Below are 18738 nucleotides of genomic sequence, written 5' to 3' on the forward strand. Positions count from 1 at the left end.
ACCTACAGGGGTCTCCTTAGAGGCTCTCGGTAAAATGTGACTTACCCAAGGGCACACAGCCATCAGACAGGGACCTTGGAGCAGCCCTAAGGTTTGCAGGTCCTCGCCTAGGAGCTCTTTGCTCCCAAGGCTTGGACTGCCCCAGGCAGTGCTTTCTGCTCCCAGCCCCAGCCGGGGGCCTGGCAGGGGAGGGGGTTTTCATGCCGGGGTTGGGGGGGGGGAAGGGTGGGGGAGAGTCATAAGTTCTCCCCTTTTAAAAAAATTTTATTGTTTCACTTACAAAATTGGTTCATACCCTTTGAAAGCGAGACAGTATCAAAATGTGACAGTAAAATAAATTGTGCCTTTCTTCACTAATCTCTCTCAAAACTTTGGTGTATAAATCCTTGCAGACCTTTCTCTAGACCTATGCAAATATATAATATATATAATCTCCATTTTATAAATGAAGAACTGAGGCACAGAAAAGTTTGGCAACTTGCCCAAATATATAGATTTGCTCATATATCCACATGTGTGTATATATATATATTTATGTCTGATATTATGCACGCATATAAACATAAATGTGTATATATACACACATACAATTATATACAAACATACATATGTAAAGAAACATATACATGGTTTTAAAAATAAAAGTGGAACTTAACCACCCATTATTTTTAACCCCTCCCTTTTTACTCAACAAAACAGCATGGACTTTCCCTAACGTCACAGTACACACAGCTCCGCTTTCTTCTTTTTAAGAGCTTCATGGTATTTCATACGATGCCTCTGTCATCATTTATTTAACCAGCCTCCTATTGTTATACATTTAACTTACCCTGATTTTTCTCCTACTCCAAATAACCCCGCAAAATGAACCAACCTACACACCTCCTTAAGCATTGCATATTTATTAAAATAGATTTCTGAGAAGGATTATTTGTGCTTTTAATGTTTGATAGTAGTGGGAAATAATGGTCCAGAAGGACTGTCCCAATTTTTACTTCCATCAACAGCAACTGAGTGAGATTACTTCACTCTTTGTCCAACACTAGATATTATCAGTCCTTTAAAATTTTTTCTAATATAATAGGAAAAAAAGATCTCATTTTCCATTTTTATTCCCCTGATTACTGGTGAGGTTGCATGTATTGTATGTGTGTGTGTGTGTTTAAATCTTACATAGCCTTCCCTGTGACTTGTCTGATGCCCTCTCTTTATTTCGCTGATGGATTATCTTTTTGTAGGAGCTTCTGAATTAGGAGAATTAACTTTTCCCCATAATAAATATTGAAATTATTTTCTCCCAGTCGATCACTTGTTTTTCAACTTGGTTTATAAAGTCTTTTGCCGCTTGAAAGTTTAAAACTATCTGTGTGGTTCAATTGCTCATTCTTTTACTTTATGGCTTCCGGGTTCTGTGTGAGAGTCTAGCAAAAATATATGCTTTTCTGTGCAGATAACATAACTAATACATGTTCAGTTTTTTAAAAAGTACATAAAAGCACTTGCCATACCTACATTCCACTCCCACCCCAACTGCATCACCCAGAAGTATCCATTGTCAACATATTGGTGTACATGTTTCCAGTCTTGCTTTCCTTTTACAAAATTAATTATAAACTCTGTATTCTGCTTGGTAAGCTGTGTTCTCACTTAATATACCTTGAGTATATGCCTGGTCATGATTCTTCTACATATCACATTTAATGGTTGTGTAGTTTACTGTCCTATGTATAGACAATAATTTATTAAATTAATTAATTCCCTATTTTTAGATATACAAATTGCTTCTACATTTTCACTGTTATAAATAAGGCCAAAATAAGCATTCTTGCAAATAAATATTTGTGCATTCTGTTTATTTAGGGAAAGTTCTAGAAGTATTCTGCCCAGGCTAAAGATGTTTGACCTGCATTTCCAAACTGCCGTCCAGGAAGGTCATCCCAATTTACCCTCCCGACATGAATGTATGAATGTGCTATTTCTTATGCTTCTCATTTGCACTGGGTGGGCATTAACTTTTAAAAATTGTTCCCCATTTCATTGGTTACTACTGATGTTAAACATTTTTTTTATATGACTTTAGTTCTTTGTCTGTCCTGTGAATTGCACATTCATGCTCTTTGCTAATTTTGTGATAGTTGCCTTTTATCTATAGAACCTCTTTAAATGTTAAGAAAAAGCATACTGTAACAGGGCATAACAATACTCTCAGTTTATCATTCATATTTTTACTTTGCACACAGAGTTTTCAGCGCACAAGTTTTGTCTTACATACTCAAATCTCCTAATCTTTTCCTTTATAATTTTTTCTTTTGCAGTTACACCTGGAACACCTTCCCTTTCTTGAAATCAAATAAATTCTCACCTGCATTTTCTTCTAATCCTTTCACATTTTCATTTTTTACCCTTAACTCTTTGATCCATCTGGAATTTACTTTGGTGTACAATGTGAAATAAGAATCTGATACTGTACTTTTTCCAGGGGGTGAAATTGTACCACTTATTGAATGAGCTTTGCTTTCCTTGCTGATTTGAAATGTCATCTTTATCCCATACTAAATTTTTATGTACCAAGATTCTTTTTCTGGTGTTCTATCTTACTGCACTGATCTAACAAGTATCACAATATTTAATCATGTGGCTTTATAATATTTTTTATATCTGGCTATACAAGTCCAGAGTAGGACGTTTTCAAGTTCCCCAAATCACAATATATCCGTAGCAGCCTGCTTTGGTTTTGTTCTAGGAAGGACAAAAAGTCGAAGGAGCCACAGAAAGGTCTTTGGGTAAGTAAGTGATGATGGACCAGGATGGGTCCTACCAAGCCTGGAGCCTTCAATCATCTCATCTACTATGAGTGTTTTGGGAAGGACCAGACGGAAATCAAGGAGGAATTGAGGATGGCAGGACTGATGGTTCCAGAATCACAAAATCTGGGTAAGACTCAACCAGCACAAGCATAAACGCACTCACCTACCTAAGTGAGACCTTGCAAAGAGTCAATAACTTATGCACACGGGGACAATTGGCAAGGTTTCACTCCGGGAGGGGCAGCAAAGAGGGTATAGAATATAGATTCTGTTGCGCTGGTGAATATTTATTTCATGCTTGTGTTTGCTGGGCTGGAAAATTGTATTTACTTATTTACAAGGCAATACATGACTCACAAACCTTCCCTGCCATGTAGGTTAGAGGTCAAGGTCACTCGTTGAATGGCCCTCTCCGTGGACTAGCAGACTTTGCTGGAGAAAAACAATCCAAGTCCCCATAGGCCTGAGAGTGGGTGTGAAGGTTCATTCTCAGCCTCCACAGAGGGTAGCATAGGATTAGCTCCTTCCGTAATTGGGGGAGGACAGGAGTGGGGAGTTAGGGACAGCGGGGTGAGTTAGGGTAAGGAACTGAACTCACGCTTCTGCAGATTTTGCTTTTGCTTTGTCTTGCTCCTACTCATCCTCACACCTCAAGGAGGTAAAGATCACTTTCCCCTTTTCTCCCAGCCATCTCCCCTTCCCCTTTCTGGACTTCCCCCAATATGGCAGCTAGCTAGTTTGTGGGCTGGGGAGTTGTAGGAGTCCCCCACACCCTAGAACGTGAGGGACATTCTCCTTTTCGGTCCATAAGTGCTAAGACCATCTATTGTTGATTGGGGAAGGTAAGTCAACATCAATCGTCTATTTATATGGACTTCTCTTCCCTGCTCCTCCCACGTCTCAGACGGCCTCCACTTACTGTTCCGCAGGGATGTAGCCATCTACCAAAGGGCTGCACTCCACGCCGGCCACCTTGACATGGGAGGCGATGTCCCGGAATTCCAGGCCCAGGTTCTCCCCTCGGATGGTGACCTTGGTGCCCCCTTCCCGGGGGCCTGTCACTGGGATTATCTAGAAGGAGGAAGCACAGTAATCAGACACCAAGACAGAGCGATCCCCGACTGCTGATGGGGCAAGGGAGAGGCTGCGGGCTCTTCTCTATCTCCACTCCATTCCCTGAGTTGAGTCCAAGTCCACGAGGGCACCCAGGTCTGGGACTGTCAATGGGCAGGAGCTTCTGGTAGAATAGTCTGTGTTTGTGTATGGTTTTAGGAGCAGGGTTCAAAGCCCCTTGTTCCTCTTCCCATTTCACAGAAGAAGAGAGAGAATGTGATCTGCAGTGTTACTGGGTAATTCACAGAAAATCGGGATAAAAGCCTTCCAGCATTTGCTCGTGTTGGTTCCACTCTCAATGAAAATGAACAAGCCTACTATCAACCCACACAGCCCTCCACACGACGGCATCCACCCATCTTCTAAGAGCCTTGTCAAAAGTCACTTCCCCATCACCAGATGTTCTCCCGGTTTCTCTCCACTGAGATTTCAGGACACCTTCTTTGTGCTCTTTTCACAGTAACGTTTGTGTCGGATTCCCCACCCTGCCAGCCCCCTACCCCCACCTCTTCAGATCCTGAGTCCCTGAGAGCAGGGATGGTGGTGCCTCCTTTCTCTGTGTGAACTTTCCAGGGATCGCACCATATTTTATTTCTTGAGTTGTAATTGTACTGGAAACTCCAACTATCCAAGCATCTTCCTGGAGTTAGAAAAGCCTTCGTCACTGCCCCTCTGCCTTCATTGTTTGGCTTGGTTTGTTTGGGTTTAATTTAGACTTTACCCTCATACACTTGCCCAAAATGACTGGCTTTCCCTCCTGAGACAGCACTGTTGATGCTAAAAACCCATGACTGGAATGTTAGGATTCAGCCACCAAGGGCCTGCTTTGAGGTGGCGGTTCCGTACAGCTCACGTGATCTAATCATGACCTCCCACAGCAGTGACCTCAGTGGCAGAAGACGTTCCATGCCAGCCTCTCCTGGCATTTGACGGACCAGAGAAGGGCCCATTTCCTGTTCCTGGTGTCTCTGAACATCAGCACCGGGATCTCGGCCAACGTCAATGGGATCACAATTGGAGGAGCCCAGGTAGGCTACCTCTTAATATTTCCTACTCTCTCCATCCCCCCAGGGTCACAAGTGGGGGGGGGTCCATCCTGGGGGGAGGGTGAAAGATGGGGAAGGGAGCGACAGCTTTGCCAGGCCTTGCAGGCTGTTCACCTACAAAGCTCAAGATACTTCCTGCTTCTCACATGTGCAGGTGCACACATCTGTGAGTGTGAGGGTTCATGAGTGTGTGGGTTTGCACATGCTCGTTCCCACTGCAGTGAAAAAAAAAATAGGTTCTTTGGAGACACGGGCTTGTTTCTGTGTGAGGGAGATAGACAGATAGAGGGGGGGGTGGGCAGCGGGAGTCCCTGTCCTTCCCAGATGGACTGCCCAACTAGTCCCCAAAGCGCCACTGGCACCTGGCAGCAGCACCTGCATGATATTCCAGCCCTGGCTTGTCGTCCTGAAAAGGGAGTTTTATCTCTGGCGCAGTCCATGGTTCCCCAGGATCCCTGGAGGGCTGATGCCAGTACGGAGCCAGTAAATAGCATCCGTAGCAGGGAGGTTTGTTTCATTTGCCATCTCCTCCCTGTGATTTTTTTGGTCTCAGGCCAAGAAGAAAGCCAGTCCCACCGTTTTCACCAGACACACCATTAGCAGTCCTGAGAGGCAGCCCCCTGGGGGATGGCTTCTTGCTACGGGGCTCTGAGGGTGGGGGGCGGCAGGAAAGGAGGGGGGGCCCTCGTTCAGATGTGGCGCCAGAGGCATCCACCTGCCCTCCTTCTCCAGATAATTCTGTAGGTAAAATACATAAGTATCTTTCCCCAGTTTGAGAATCACTGTTGAGATTCCTACCCATGCAGGAGACTGAAGTCGGGGCTGAATGAAGCTCTCGGCATCTGGAAAACCAGGAATGTGGAAGGTGAAGGTGCCAAAGCGGGGGGCACATCTAGAGGGCCACGCCCGAGAGGCTGCTTTGCCGGAGGAAGCTGCTTACTCACAAGTCGAGCTCCTTCCTGCTTTTACACATCTCCGGTGGGTGGGCATGCAGCATTTGTGAGGGAGGGTCGAGGGAATGTATGGGTGTGTTTGCCTTTGTGGTGGCAGAGGACAGCAATCCAGTCATCAAGAGACTTGGCCTTCAGGGCCCCTTGATTTACACTTTGGTCAGAGTAAATCTGAGCATCGGTCTTTTCATGTGGGAAAGGGTGATAATAACCTTGGCCTTGGCAGGCATCATGGGTTGAACTGTGTCCCCCTAAATCCATATGTGGAAGTCCTAAACCCCAGCACCTCAGAATTGTGACCTTCTTTGGAGAAAGGGTCTTTATAGAGGTAGTCAAGTCAAAATGGGGTCATTCAGGTGGGTCCTAATCCAATAGGACTGATGTCCTCATCAAAAGAGGAAATTTGCAGAGACACACATGGCAGGAAGTCAATATGATGAGGCACAGGAAGAAGACAGCCACCTACAAGCCAAGGAGAGAGGCCTGGAACAGACCCTTCCCTCACAGCCATTAGAAGGAACCAACCCTGCAACACCTTGATCTCAACTTCCAGCCTCCAGAACTGAGAGACCATACATTTCTGTTGTTTACGGCACTTCATGGCAGCAGCCCTAGGAAACCACACAGCAGGGTTGTTGTGAGGCCGGATGAAGTGAGGGATATGAGGATATTTCACAAACTCTGAACACCACACAAATGTTCGGCCTGTGATTGTGCCTGCCGTTGTAAGGGTACCAGATACGGGTGTTAGTGAAACTGCACAGAGCTGGATGCCCAGTGTCCCCTCACTACGGACGGACTGAGCTTCCTTCTCGTCTTCTTCCCTCTGTCCCCGCGTGGCGTTATTATCATCAGCATCAACCGTGGCAAAGAGGCACCGAGCACCTACAATGAGCTAAGTGCTGGGCCACAGGTGCAGATGTGTCAGACACCGTCCTGTAGCTGAGACATGCACGTCTTTCCCTTATTTTATGAGAGGAGCAAGGGATTCCAGCCCGGGTGCGGGGTACCTTAGAGGGTCTTCGTGCCGGGAGTGTGGAGGTGAAGACACCAGGGCAGTGATGGGCTTAGACACGCGATTTAAAAATGATTTTAACAATGTCGGTGATGAACGAGGAGGAGGAGGGTGATGAGATCCCCACGGGCTGGGCATGCAGCCAGGCATCTTGCATGGATTCGCTCATGTAATCCCTGTCACTCCCCTGTGAGGGACGCTTCGACCCAGGGCACGGGTGAGGAAGCTGAGGCCTGGGGATAGAGATGAAGTAGTCCCAGGGGACCCAACAATTACTTGGGATTAGCAAATGGAGCTGGGATTCAAACGCTGTTCTCTGTGATCCCACTGTCTGCATCTTTAGCCCTGCCCTGCCCCTCACGGCTCCTTGTTCCACGGCCCGTGTCCCCTCTGTCCTCCCGAACTGTGCTCCTGGTCCGTTTCTGCCATTTTACAGCTTAGGTCTGGCTTCGTGTGAGTCCCGAGGCCTCTCCACTTTGACCTGCTCCACCTCTCCGGGGCTGGGCTCCATGCCCTTGACCCCCAGGCAGCCTCCCCTCACAGGCTGACTGCTTAATGAGGCTGCAGCTGATGGAGCTTCATGGCCTTGCCACCAGGACTCTTGGAGACAAGGAAGGGGTGTCGAGGACCGCGAGTCCTTTCGGACACAGCTCACACGGAGACTCCATAGGGCAGTCGAACCCTCTCTGCTCTCGACCTCCCTTGATGAGGGAAGGGCCCCTGAGCCAAGCCTAAAGCTGCTACGGATTTGCAGGGAAATGAGGATGCCCGCAGCCAGCTGGGCACCTGGTGGTCACGGGGGTTACGGACACCACGCCAGCCATGGCTCTCAGGGCCCCGCCCGTGGCAGGACAGGGCTCAGCGGCCCAGAGCGGGCCCAGCGGCCCACGGCTCACCTCGGTGATGCGGGGATTCGTGCACTTGCTGTTGGTGCCCGACAGCTCCAGCCAGTGGCTCTCGTGGATGGGGCAGTGCTGCCGGAGGGTACACTGGCCCTGGCCCTGGCACCAGCCGCATTCGAAGTCCGGGTCCGCCTTGAGGCACAGCCCGCAGCTCTCACGCATGGCGCCGCACTTATAGAGGTGAACTGTGGGCAAAGGGCAAGGGGGGCTTGGAGGTGGGGGCAGGGGGCTGGGAGGGGCCCGGGAGTGAGGAGCAGGAGGGCAGTGCTGGCCTGGATGATGGGACGTGAGGCAGCCTTGTCGCCCCCGCCCTTTGGATGCAGGGGAAGCCTGAACAGAGGATCGCGGCTGGGAGGCGGAGTCTCCCTCAGTCTCTGGGGCCCTCCTTCCAGCCCGTTCTGCTCCCCCCACTGTACTCCCAGGAGACATCTCCCTGCACCGAGCAGTCACAGAGCAGTGAGGGTGCTGGCGAGGCGCGGAGAGCGGGCTTGGCTTGGGTGGGGGACGGAATGGCACTGCCCACCAATGGGAGCTGCCCCTCCCTCCCCCGCCTCCCCGGGCCCTCCTTCCGCACCTTTATTCTGAGCTGGGTTATCAATGTTGAAGTGCCCGTTCCACACAACCGTCAGCTTCACCGGCAGGTTGTTGATCTCCATCCCTTCGTAGGAATACTGCAGCCGGGACCGGAAGGAAAGGAGAAAGCTGGGTCACAGAGATTTCTAGGGAGGACCCAGTGTTCGGCCTGGTGTCCGCAAGAGTGCACGGGGTCAAAGGCAGGCCAAGACTGTGCGTGCATGTGTGTGTAAGCACACATAAGCATGGGTGGGCAGGGTGGGGAGGCACATCTCAGGGGACCAGAACAGGGGGTCAAGAAGCTAAGGCGGGGAGATGCCAGGCCTGGGGGGACACCCATTTGGAATGTGGGTTCACGGAGCAGATTTGCGCAAGTGGCTTGGCCACCTGCTGTGGAGGCCTGTTCCTGCCAGCTGGGCTCTCCCCTGGAGGTTAATGAGAGAGGAACCTGCCCCCGCCCTGGCTGCCCAGGGGAACCTGCCAGTCCTCGATGTGATTTGGGAGCTTTAATTTCTAGGACATGTTCAGGGGAGGTGGGTGCTTTACCGGAGACCTGGCCAAGCCTGATCAATTTGCAGGCCGGGAGAGTGGTTGCAAAGGGGAAGCAATGAAGGAGCGGCACCCTTCAGGGGATGAGAGGCTGAGGGTTAACAGAGAAGAGGACTGGGTGAGAGCTCAGAGGTGAGGTGGGAAATCCTGAGGTCACCCTAGGGCACAAACCTGGGAATCTGGGTCAAGACTCCAGAGGCTCCAAGACAGAGCAGGGGCCCCAGCTCCACGGCTGCCCATGGTGGGGCGGCAGGGAGCTGCCTCTAGGCCTCTGGGCCCTGCTTCCCTGCCGAGCTCTCCTCTAATGTTCCACCCAGCTGGGTCCATCCCATGGGACTGTGGTGCTAAGGGGGGCAGGGGGTGAAGTGGGAGGTACCTCTCAGGCAGCCCCCAGTAGGCCAGCCCCCATCTGCCTTCTGACAGCAGGCATTCTCTATCCCCGGGGAAGGAGGGCAGGCAGCAGGAGCTTGGAACCTGCCCTGGGCAGCTTCTCCAAATCCTACCTGATGATTTTCTCATTATTCCACTAGATTCTGCCCACCACAGGGGGTGCGATGGAGGAGCAGAGCTGAGACAGGTTTTCTGCAGAGGAGGGGCTGAGGATGGGCGATTTGTTGGAAGAGTTCAGTCCAGGAGACTTGGTCTGAAGCTGTGTCTGCAGAGCCAGTGGGCTCTTTTAATGCAGCGTTTAAGCTTGGTGGGGCTGGGCCGTGGGGATGTTCGCGGCTGTTGTGTCAGGCCGCTGATGTTCCCTCCTTCACTGAGGGGAGGGCAGCACAGGAACTCGGGAATGCACCGGCTGTGGAGGGTCTCAGGGCCTCTGCCTCTGTAGCTTATCCGTAGGGGCTTCTAAAGGAGATGTTGTCATCTTAACCTGGGAAATTGCCCTATATTCCTGAGTGACAGAACGTGCTCCGTCATGAGCATGCTGGGACGCTGTCCTCCTACAGAAACATAAGTAGGGTGTGTGTCCAGCCTTCTTCGGGCTCTAACCTAGCACACCAGAATTTTTCACTAACTCCCTGGTGATGACGCCCAGGCCAGGGAGCCACATGCGGTGTTTGTCCCACAATGGCGGTGGTTTGCACTGCACCATCCACACTCTCGTATAATCTCCCTCGAGATCTTTGACACCTGGGCCAAGGCCAGGGTCTGGGCTGAGCCATAGAATAAAGCAAAGCTCCCTACCCCTGCAGAAACAACACTGGAGAATTTTTTTTGATCATCCCATAACTCAGCTGGGGACTCATAAGCTTTTTGCCACGTAGCCCACTAGCCAACTCCCCAGAGATTAAGTTTTTTGCGTCTGGGTGGGTCGTTCCAAGTCGTCGTGAGTTTTCTCAAAAAAAACCTCTTCCCCTCTCATGGTGGTCTATGGACCACCTTCATCAGAGTCATGGGGGTGGGGAATGAGGTCTACTAAATGCAGATTCCAGGGCCCCACCCAGACCTGCCGAATTGGAATCTCTGGAGACAGGAGCATTTCCAATTAGGTACTCTGAGTCTGGTGCTGCTAAAGTTAGAGAATCGCTGCTCCTTGCCATCTGCTAGCAGCAGGGAGACAGAGGACAGCCAAGGGGGAAGTGTGTAGGGCGGGCGGGGGGAGAGCCCTTTCCAGACGCCCCTTCCCATTTCCTCCTCTAGCCAAGCTCCACTGCCCCCATCCTTCCCGTCCCCTTCCTCCAAGGCCCCAGTGGGGGAAAGGTGGCAAGGGCCAGTGTCAGGCTGCTCCGACCTCTAGGAGGGATGCTGGTGGTGCCTAAATTGGCATCGAAGCCAGGCTCCTGCCTCTCAGGTCTGGGTCTGTCCAGGACCCAAAGTGGAAGCAGCAGGCAGCGACCAGGGGCGTGATGGCCGAAGATCAAGAGAACCTTCAGGCCCCTCTCAGGAAGGACCTGAGATCCCCCAGAGAGCAAGGCAAGACACAGCGCCCACATATGCATGGGAGTGTCTGCGTGCATGAATGTCTTCGCATGCGTGCTGAAGTGAGAAGAGGTCTGTGCACATCCGTAGGATCTATGCGTTCAGATGTGCGTGTGCATGTGAGCACACACGGGCACACACGTGGACTGCCGTGTAGGGGCTCCGCAGTGACTGGCTGTGTGAATGTGGGCAGAGGATCCGAATCTCAGACTCCCCACGTGTAAAGTGGGAATTACACGCAGTGCGTACCTCATGGGATTGTTGGGAGGGTCCAGATAACCATCCGATGCTCTGGGCACAGTGCCTGTTGCAGAGAATGAGCACCTAAATATTACTGTGTATTTGAATCTATGTGTGTACACTTGGGGATGCTGTGCAAAAATATACCTGTGTTCCCTGTGTTTATGTTTATGTGGAATAATAATAGCAGCACTTATTGAGTGTTTCTGCGCGAGACACTTGGTACATATGGAGATGGATGCATATGAGAACACTTATGTGTTCGGATGTGCGGTGTGTGCACGCATTTTCTTTTTGAAGGAAAAATAAAAAAGGCTTTAAGGATCATATATGCTGGGCATTGCTTCCTCTTTCTCCTCCCCATTCCTGAGATCTCAATTCTAAAATATTACAGAAATCATTAACCCCGGTGTTGCCCACCAACCCCTTGGCCTCTAGGGAGGTCACGCTCCTTCCTGGAGATGCCCTCTCTCCCCCTTGACCTGCATTCAGCAGGGGGAGGGGCAGACTGCTGGGGGCCCTGGACCACTGGCTCGCATCCCCCGACCACTCCCCACCTCTGCTCCACTTAGCATTTATATAGCTCTCTGTGATCAGTGGGCAGTTAATCCGCACAAAGCCCAGAGCTGGGGGAAGAGTGTTTCAGGCTCCTATGGGCCAGGAGGTTAAGTGTCTCAGTCAAGGTCTGGCTCATCGTGGCCCAGCTCTTGGACGACGTTGCTCATCACCTGGGGAAAGAGTGAACCTCAGTTTCCCTACCTTCTAGAGCAAAGAGAAGACCTCTGCATAATTTGGACTTTCTTCCCTCCAACCATTCCCTTGTCTGAGATATTTTGCTGGAAAGTTCTATCATTCTATCACCAACTTAAGACACCAGTGTATGCTGTGTCCATCTCCAGGACCCCAGAGGCTCAGCAGACCCATTCCCAGCTGTGTTCCAGTAAAGCGGGAAGGGGGAAAATTTACCCCCTATCGGTCTCCCTGTCCTTGTTTTGCATGCAGTAAATTGGGGCACCACGAGAAACCATGGGGCCACTGTGGGTCGGTGGAAGATGGGCCTAGAGCCCTAGGGCGTCATGGCCGGCACTGCAGCCGGCCGGCTGCCCCCTGCAGCCCACTGACTCCCGTGATTGCCAGTGACTGAGGGGCGGGACTGGGCACTATTTTTAGCAGCACTTGACATCTCCTGGAGCCTCTGTCTAAAGGAGGCCGCGATACCCACAGTTGCTTCTAACCCTCCTCCAACTGCTGCCTGTGAGCTGCCCTGTTCTCTGCCAACAGGCCCCCGAGGGCTACAGTGATTGGCCCAGGGCCTGTCCCCAAAGAGTCGGCTGGAAGTGACCTGCCTGTCCACCCAGCTCTGTGTCACCCCATGCAGAAGGCTTCTGCGTCTCTCTTTTCCTTCTCTGCTCTCCTCTGAGACCTCCTCTGCCATCAAAAATCAAGGGTGGGTGGGCGGGGTTGATTTCTCTGTTGGATCCTTCTCTCCTCCTCCCCCCATTCCAGAGAGGTCATTTAGGAAGTGAAACAACAGTAACTCTTCTTCCACCATCCTCTCTGTGGCAGATCAGACCCTGCTATAAAGTGCTCAGTTGCTGGTTTTGGCCTAACCTTTGATTAGGGGGTGTGTTATGAAACTGGGTTAAAGTTCTGAATTTGCTACTTACTTGCTGTGTGACCTGGGGCTGGTCACTTGCCCTCTCTGGGCTTTAGAGACTCGCCCACGCCCAGCACAGTCACAGGATCAAGTAAATATTCTCTCAGGTCTATTCCTGCCCTGATGGTACGTTGGTTGTTTTCCATAACTATGGTAAGGGAGGCTTGCCCCTGATTATGACCCCAAAATTTTTTTAAGGAAGTCACTTGACAGCAAGCAGCACCCTGGTCCAAACAGCATTTCAACTGGGATCCCGCTGACTCCCTGAAAAGAGAGGCTCTTGGGAGGTCAGAGCTGAGCCCTCCTGAACTGTGTGATTCCAGCAGGTCCTGGTAGGCAGAGGGGACCCTCCTGGAACCTACTCTTTGTGGGGTACACCTCCTGTTGCCTCAGTTTCTAAGACTTTAAAATGGTAGAGAAACAAACATTCCCATCACCTTTCTTACTAGGGTATTGAAGTGAAAAATGCAGGCAGGCAGAGTAGACTGAGCTGGCTGAGTTGCTTTGGAAGCAGGGCCCTGGAGGCACTGAGAACTGTCCATGAGGGTGGGGAGGCCTCTGGGGGATCCCCAAGTCCAGGGGGCCAGAGTTCAGTGCAAGCCCTCCTCCACTCCTCAGGGGAGAGCAGGGTGCAGGCAGGGAGCTTAGAAGTCACGTCCTCTCCTTGGCGGTCAGAGCCTTGGGCTCCAGGTCTCTAGCCCCAATGTCATGTTTCCACCATGGTTTTGGTGTCTCTAATCTCCTGGAAGCAGAACTGGAGGTACCCAAGCCCATGTACCCTGGAGGTTGACTGATTGGGCAGGACCCCGTGGACCCTTGTCCAGGGCCTGGGGCCTCCAGGGACCGGAAGCAGATTTGACCATCATGTCCTGGGACATCAGGCTCCAGGATGTGAAATTCCCACACAAGGAGCTGTGTGACTGGTGATTTCTTAGATCCTGAGAATTCAACATCAGACCAGCAGACGCCCATGCTGGGAGTCAGCAGTGCCTTTCCCTGTCCCACTGGTGCCGACCAGCGTGCCAGCACTAGGCTCCCCGAGGGGGCACCACAGAGGAGGAGACCTGGCCCTCACCTGCCCAGCTGTTACCTGGGGTACCTTCCTCTATTCAACAGAGTCAGCCGAGGCACAGGGCCCATGATGTCCCCACCCCTCTCTTGGGGGAACTCAGAAGCCGCAGACTCTGTCCTCCCTCCTGACACCTCTGAGGCCTGGATCCCTGGGGCAGCTTCTCTGAGGAAACGAGGCTGTTTTTCCCGAGGCCTGAAATCCCTACAAGCCTTCTGCTGAGTCAGATGTGGGACTCACACTTACTCTTCCCGCGGGACTACCTTATTTGGGGGAGAATCATTTGAGCCAGACTCTTGGGGCTGGTTTGCTTGGTCTCAGGATTCACGAGGAAGCAGGAGGTGTTTAATATCCCTTTTGCTTGCAGGTTTAATGTGGGGTGCTACAGAAATCTACAACACAGCCTGGCCGCCAGTGGAGGGGGGAGTTGTGGACATGGGAGGGGTGGGGACACATCTGGGGTTTCAGAGGTTGGGAGGTCAGCCACCAGCTCAGTTCTTGTAATGCTGAGCAACCCTGTGCCAGCATGTGAGCCTCTCTGAGCTCCATTTACCCCTAGATTGCTTCCTGCAGGAAGAGTGGGGTGTTCCCAGGAAGAGCTTTGTCCGGGACTCTCCTGATCCCACATCACATCTCCAAATACAGTCACTGCCTATACGTACCCAGAAGCAATGACAGGGATGGACGGCAGGCAGTGTGGTATAGGAGGAGACCCCAGACCCAGACCTGACCCTGCCACTCATGAACTGTGTGACCTTGAGCATGTCACTTACCCTCTGGGCAAGGGCGGGTTACCCTGGAAGTCAATGGAGACTCAGGGTCAGCTTCAGGGCCCTGTACTCACCCACACGGCCCTTCCTGAGGCCTGCCTGCATATATCATTTGTATTGATGTATTTCATTCTTAAAGAAGGTCCCCCAAATTATATAACTCTCAGCCCCACAAACCCAATCCTGCCCCTGCTTCTGGGCCTCCAGTTTCTCCTCTGTACAGTGAAGGAGAATGTGGGTTTCACATAGCTTGAAAATGTTACGAGTCTTTAAGTCTGTTAGTCTCTGAGCATCTGGGTGCACAGAAATAGCCCAGAAAGAGAGAAGGAGGGAGAGCAGAGCCGGGGCTGGAAAGGCCGCAGGGCCAGCGGGGGAGCTGGCAGGCAGGTGGTGCAGTTAGGGCACACTGAGTGGCGACCAGGGATCAGGCGAAGGCTGTTGGCAGCAGGGGGCTGCCGACCCATTGTTGGTCCAGCATGGACCCAACCTGGATTTCTAAATACTGGGCAGGGTTTGTGTGGATCTACACAGCACAGCCCCGGGGGGCTCCTTCTTATTCCAAGGCTCCTTTTGCAGGTGCTGGTCTGTCTCAGAAGCCTCGTGTGCTGGGAAACAGCCTCTGTGTGGCTGTACAGGCCGAGGTGCGCCTTTGTGGGCTCAGATGAGGCCCCCAGGCAGCCCTGGTAGGAAGTCAGGACCCAGGGTTTCCACAGCTGCTCTCAGGAAGGAGGATGGGCACACCCTGTAAATATATCTGCCCACAAGGAGCGCTCAGCAGCCCCAAGGCGGGCCCCAGAGCCCCTTGCACCGCAGCCCCTGTTGGGTCACCACGACAGGGCCACACCTACAGGCAGGCACTTGGTGGACTTGGCTGGGCTGGCAGGGTTAGAGGAAGCAGTCGTCGGGGGGAGCTGAGCGGTTCTGTGGGTGTTTGGGGCAGTCCTGCCGAGCGGAGCTGATCTGACCCTAGGAGAGCGCCCCGGCGGGTGGGGACACGGGGCGGGCACTCACAGAGGTGTTCTGGCACTGCACGCTGGAGCTGTTGAAGCGCAGGGCGGGCACCCTCTGCTCGCTGCCCTGGATGCTGAGGACGCACTCGTACCCGCGCTGCCCCGACTGCGGCTGGGGGAGGTTCTTGGCCTTGAGAGTGATGGGCTTGATCACCTCCACGGGCACCAGGATCTTGTCCACTCGCAGCAGCTGCGGGCAGTCCTGGGGACAGACAGTGAGACTCAGGTTGGGCAGCGGGAAACCGAAGGTGCGGGAGCCCCTGGTGTCACCCAGATGTTCTCAGACTCCACCCTCCCCAGGACTCCCCACGCACGGCCCTCGGCACTGCTGCCCACCCCTGACCACCGTGGAGGAGGCGGTGAGACTGAGCAACCCGGGTCCCGGCATCACCACCTCGAGGCCCCTCCTCACAGAGCTCATCCCGTGCCTCTTCAGCTTCTTTTTCAATGCGCTCCAGACCCTCTGGTCCAGACTCCCGGTGGTCCCCTCTCAGCACCCTCCTCCCCTAGCAGACTGACCCTGCTGGCTGGGCGTCCTGTCCCACTTTGGGCTGAAGACCCCTTTGCCTCAGTTCCAGGCTGCCAAGAGCTGGGACAGAGGTGCCCAAGTGAGCAGCTACACAGTGACACAAAGCCCTGGGCCGAGGCTCTGGAATGTGTCTGGAGGGGGTGGGAGGACATTCCATTGGGAATGTTCTGAAATGAGCCCCAGAGACCTTTGAAATCCAGAAGCTTCTGACTGAGCTCTGGGGATGGCCAGACCCCAAGAACATGCCCCACAGAGCAGATATACTCTGAGTCCCCTCCAGCTGTTCACCCCCGAGCCAAGGGGGGCCCCTGAACACATTCAGGCATGGAGGAAATGATCACTGGGCCCCTTTTCGCTGGGGCAATCAGCTCTGTCCAGGGAGGGCGGGGGGGAGAATGGGGTCAAATAAGGAGCACGGTGCTCTGCGCTGCTGGGAGGTGGGAGCTGGTGTGTGGCTGGATTCACAGGAGCTGCGTGGAAGAGAGCCTTGGCCTGGGCAGGAGTGAGGCCCCGGGCCAGGCAGGTCCCACCAGCCCCAGATTCCTCCCCCTGTGGCACTGTTTGGGGCATGCCCACCAGACAGACGGCTTCTGGGCAGTTTGACGGACAGAAGCATGGCTCACACATCCTTCGTGAGGACGCTGCCCCGTGGGCTCACTGCTGACTCTCAGGGGCCCCCCTGACCTCAGCCCTCTTCCCCAGCAAAGTAAGGCAGAAAGGAGGCCAGGGGAAGGGCAGATGGGAGGGGCCCCAGGCAATCAGGCACCCGGCGGCTGTCCCCCCCCGCCCCCGGGTCTGAAAACAAACATGAGCCCCTCGGTCACTGAAAGCTGGAGGGAGAAGAGCTCTAGGGCCGCTGAGCTTGTGACGAGCTGTGGAACCCTGAGCTCATCACGCATCAATCCCCACTTTGAGACTCAGCTACCTCATCTGTCAATTGGGTGGCATCCAAGGACCCATTCAGCTCTAACCAGTCCTGAGTCCATGATTTGGGTGGTCTCACCTCTGTTCTTCCCGATTACCCTGTAGCCTTGCTTTAGGGAAGCACCCCAGGCCCATTAAATGAATGCCCTCCTCTCCTCCAGGCTATCCATGCCTTTATCCTTAAGAACGGCTAGACGGGGAGCAACAGACCCAGCAATTCCACTTCTGGGTTTGCATCCAAAAGAACTGAAAGCAGGGTCTCGAAGAGATACCTGATGCCCATGCTCAGGGCAGCAGTACTCACAACAGCCAAAAGGTGGAAGCAACGGAGGTGCCATCACAGATGAATGGATAAGCAAAATGTGATATATACATGCAATGGAATATGATTCAGCCTTAAAAAGGAAGAGAATTTAAACACACGCTAAGTCATGGGTGAATCTTGAAAACATTATGCTGAGTGAAATACGCCAGTCACTATAGGACAAACACCACACAATTCCACTCATATGAGGTACCCAGGGTAGTCACATTCATAGAGACAGAAGGTAGAAGAGTGGTTTCTGGAGCACGAGAGAAGGGGGAATTAGTGTTTAATGGGTGCAGAGTTTCAGCTGGGAAAGATGAATAGAGTTTTGGAGATGGATGGTGGTTATGGCTGTACAACAACGTGAATGTATATACTTATTGCCACTCAACTGTACACTTAAAACTGGCTAAGATAGTACATTTTATGGTATGTGTATTTTGACGCAGTTTAAAATAAATAAAACAAAGAAGAGCAGCAGGGAGGCAGGCCAGCAGGAGGGGGAAGGGACAGAGGACACGGCCTGAACCCTGCCTGTGGCCTTGAGGCTCTAGATCGTGTGGGTCTCCAGGGACCTTGAGGTCCCACGTGGAGCGAGAAGCTTATAGCTCCATCCTGTGCTCTTGCCTCTGCTGCCATCTCATCCTCCTGCTCTGGCAAGATGAGAACTCGGGACACGCAGAAGACAAGAGCGATTTTGTGAAAAGGACGAAGCTCGGGCTGGAGCGGGAGGTGTGTGATGTTGGGGACTCAGGAGAGAAGACGGATGACAAGCGGGGCGCTGTGAGCCAGAGGGGCCGGGCCAGTCCTGACCCCGCTCTTCCCTCCACCCGAGGACCTGGCAGCTGTCCCTCTCCTAAAGCACGCACAGCCTGACCTTGCCTCCTGCTACGAGCTGCGTCCAGGGTTGCACTGCGGGTAAGAGCAGGAGAGCTGGGGTCCCTCATCCCCACGTCCCACGGGAAAACACGGCAGCTCACGAATGCTACACTGAGGGTGTCTGAATCTGAGAGTCCTCTGAACCAACCCAAGGATCCCTTCTACTTTGCAAAGGAGAAACCAAGCCAGGGAGAGGAAAAATATTGGTTCAGTGTCAACAGATGTGCTGGCAGCTGAAGAACTCCCATGCCAACCCGCCATCTTTCCTCCTCTTAATGAAACAGGCAAGTTCCTACTGGCAGTAGGACCACCTTAGGATGCAATGGTGGGCCAGGATTTCCCAGAGAGGAGCTGGGGGCCAGGGGGCTTCAAAACCCTCCTGTGGTGGGCTGGAACCTCGCCTGGGGGCTGGACCGATTCTGGTCCAGGATGGAAGCTAAGCCTCTCTCTCTTCCCCTGTAAGATTCTCACTGAG

At 52.6% G+C, this 18738-nt stretch overlaps 1 protein-coding gene across 3 annotated transcripts in view; it reads right to left on the reverse strand.

Annotated features, from left to right (window-relative positions):
• PLXNA4 (plexin A4) overlaps positions 1–18738 on the reverse strand; it is a 447622-nt gene that overhangs the window by 66600 nt on the left and 362284 nt on the right. For all 3 annotated transcript variants that reach the window (XM_061198737.1, XM_061198736.1, XM_061198735.1), the window contains 4 exons: positions 15626–15826; positions 8408–8504; positions 7828–8018; positions 3727–3878 (listed from right to left, as the gene is read on the reverse strand). In XM_061198737.1, the coding sequence (XP_061054720.1) occupies positions 3727–3878; positions 7828–8018; positions 8408–8504; positions 15626–15826 (641 nt within the window). The remainder of the gene's footprint in view (positions 1–3726; positions 3879–7827; positions 8019–8407; positions 8505–15625; positions 15827–18738) is intronic.

This window comes from Eubalaena glacialis, chromosome 8, assembly GCF_028564815.1.
Source record: "Eubalaena glacialis isolate mEubGla1 chromosome 8, mEubGla1.1.hap2.+ XY, whole genome shotgun sequence".
NCBI classification, from domain to species: Eukaryota; Metazoa; Chordata; class Mammalia; order Artiodactyla; family Balaenidae; genus Eubalaena; species Eubalaena glacialis.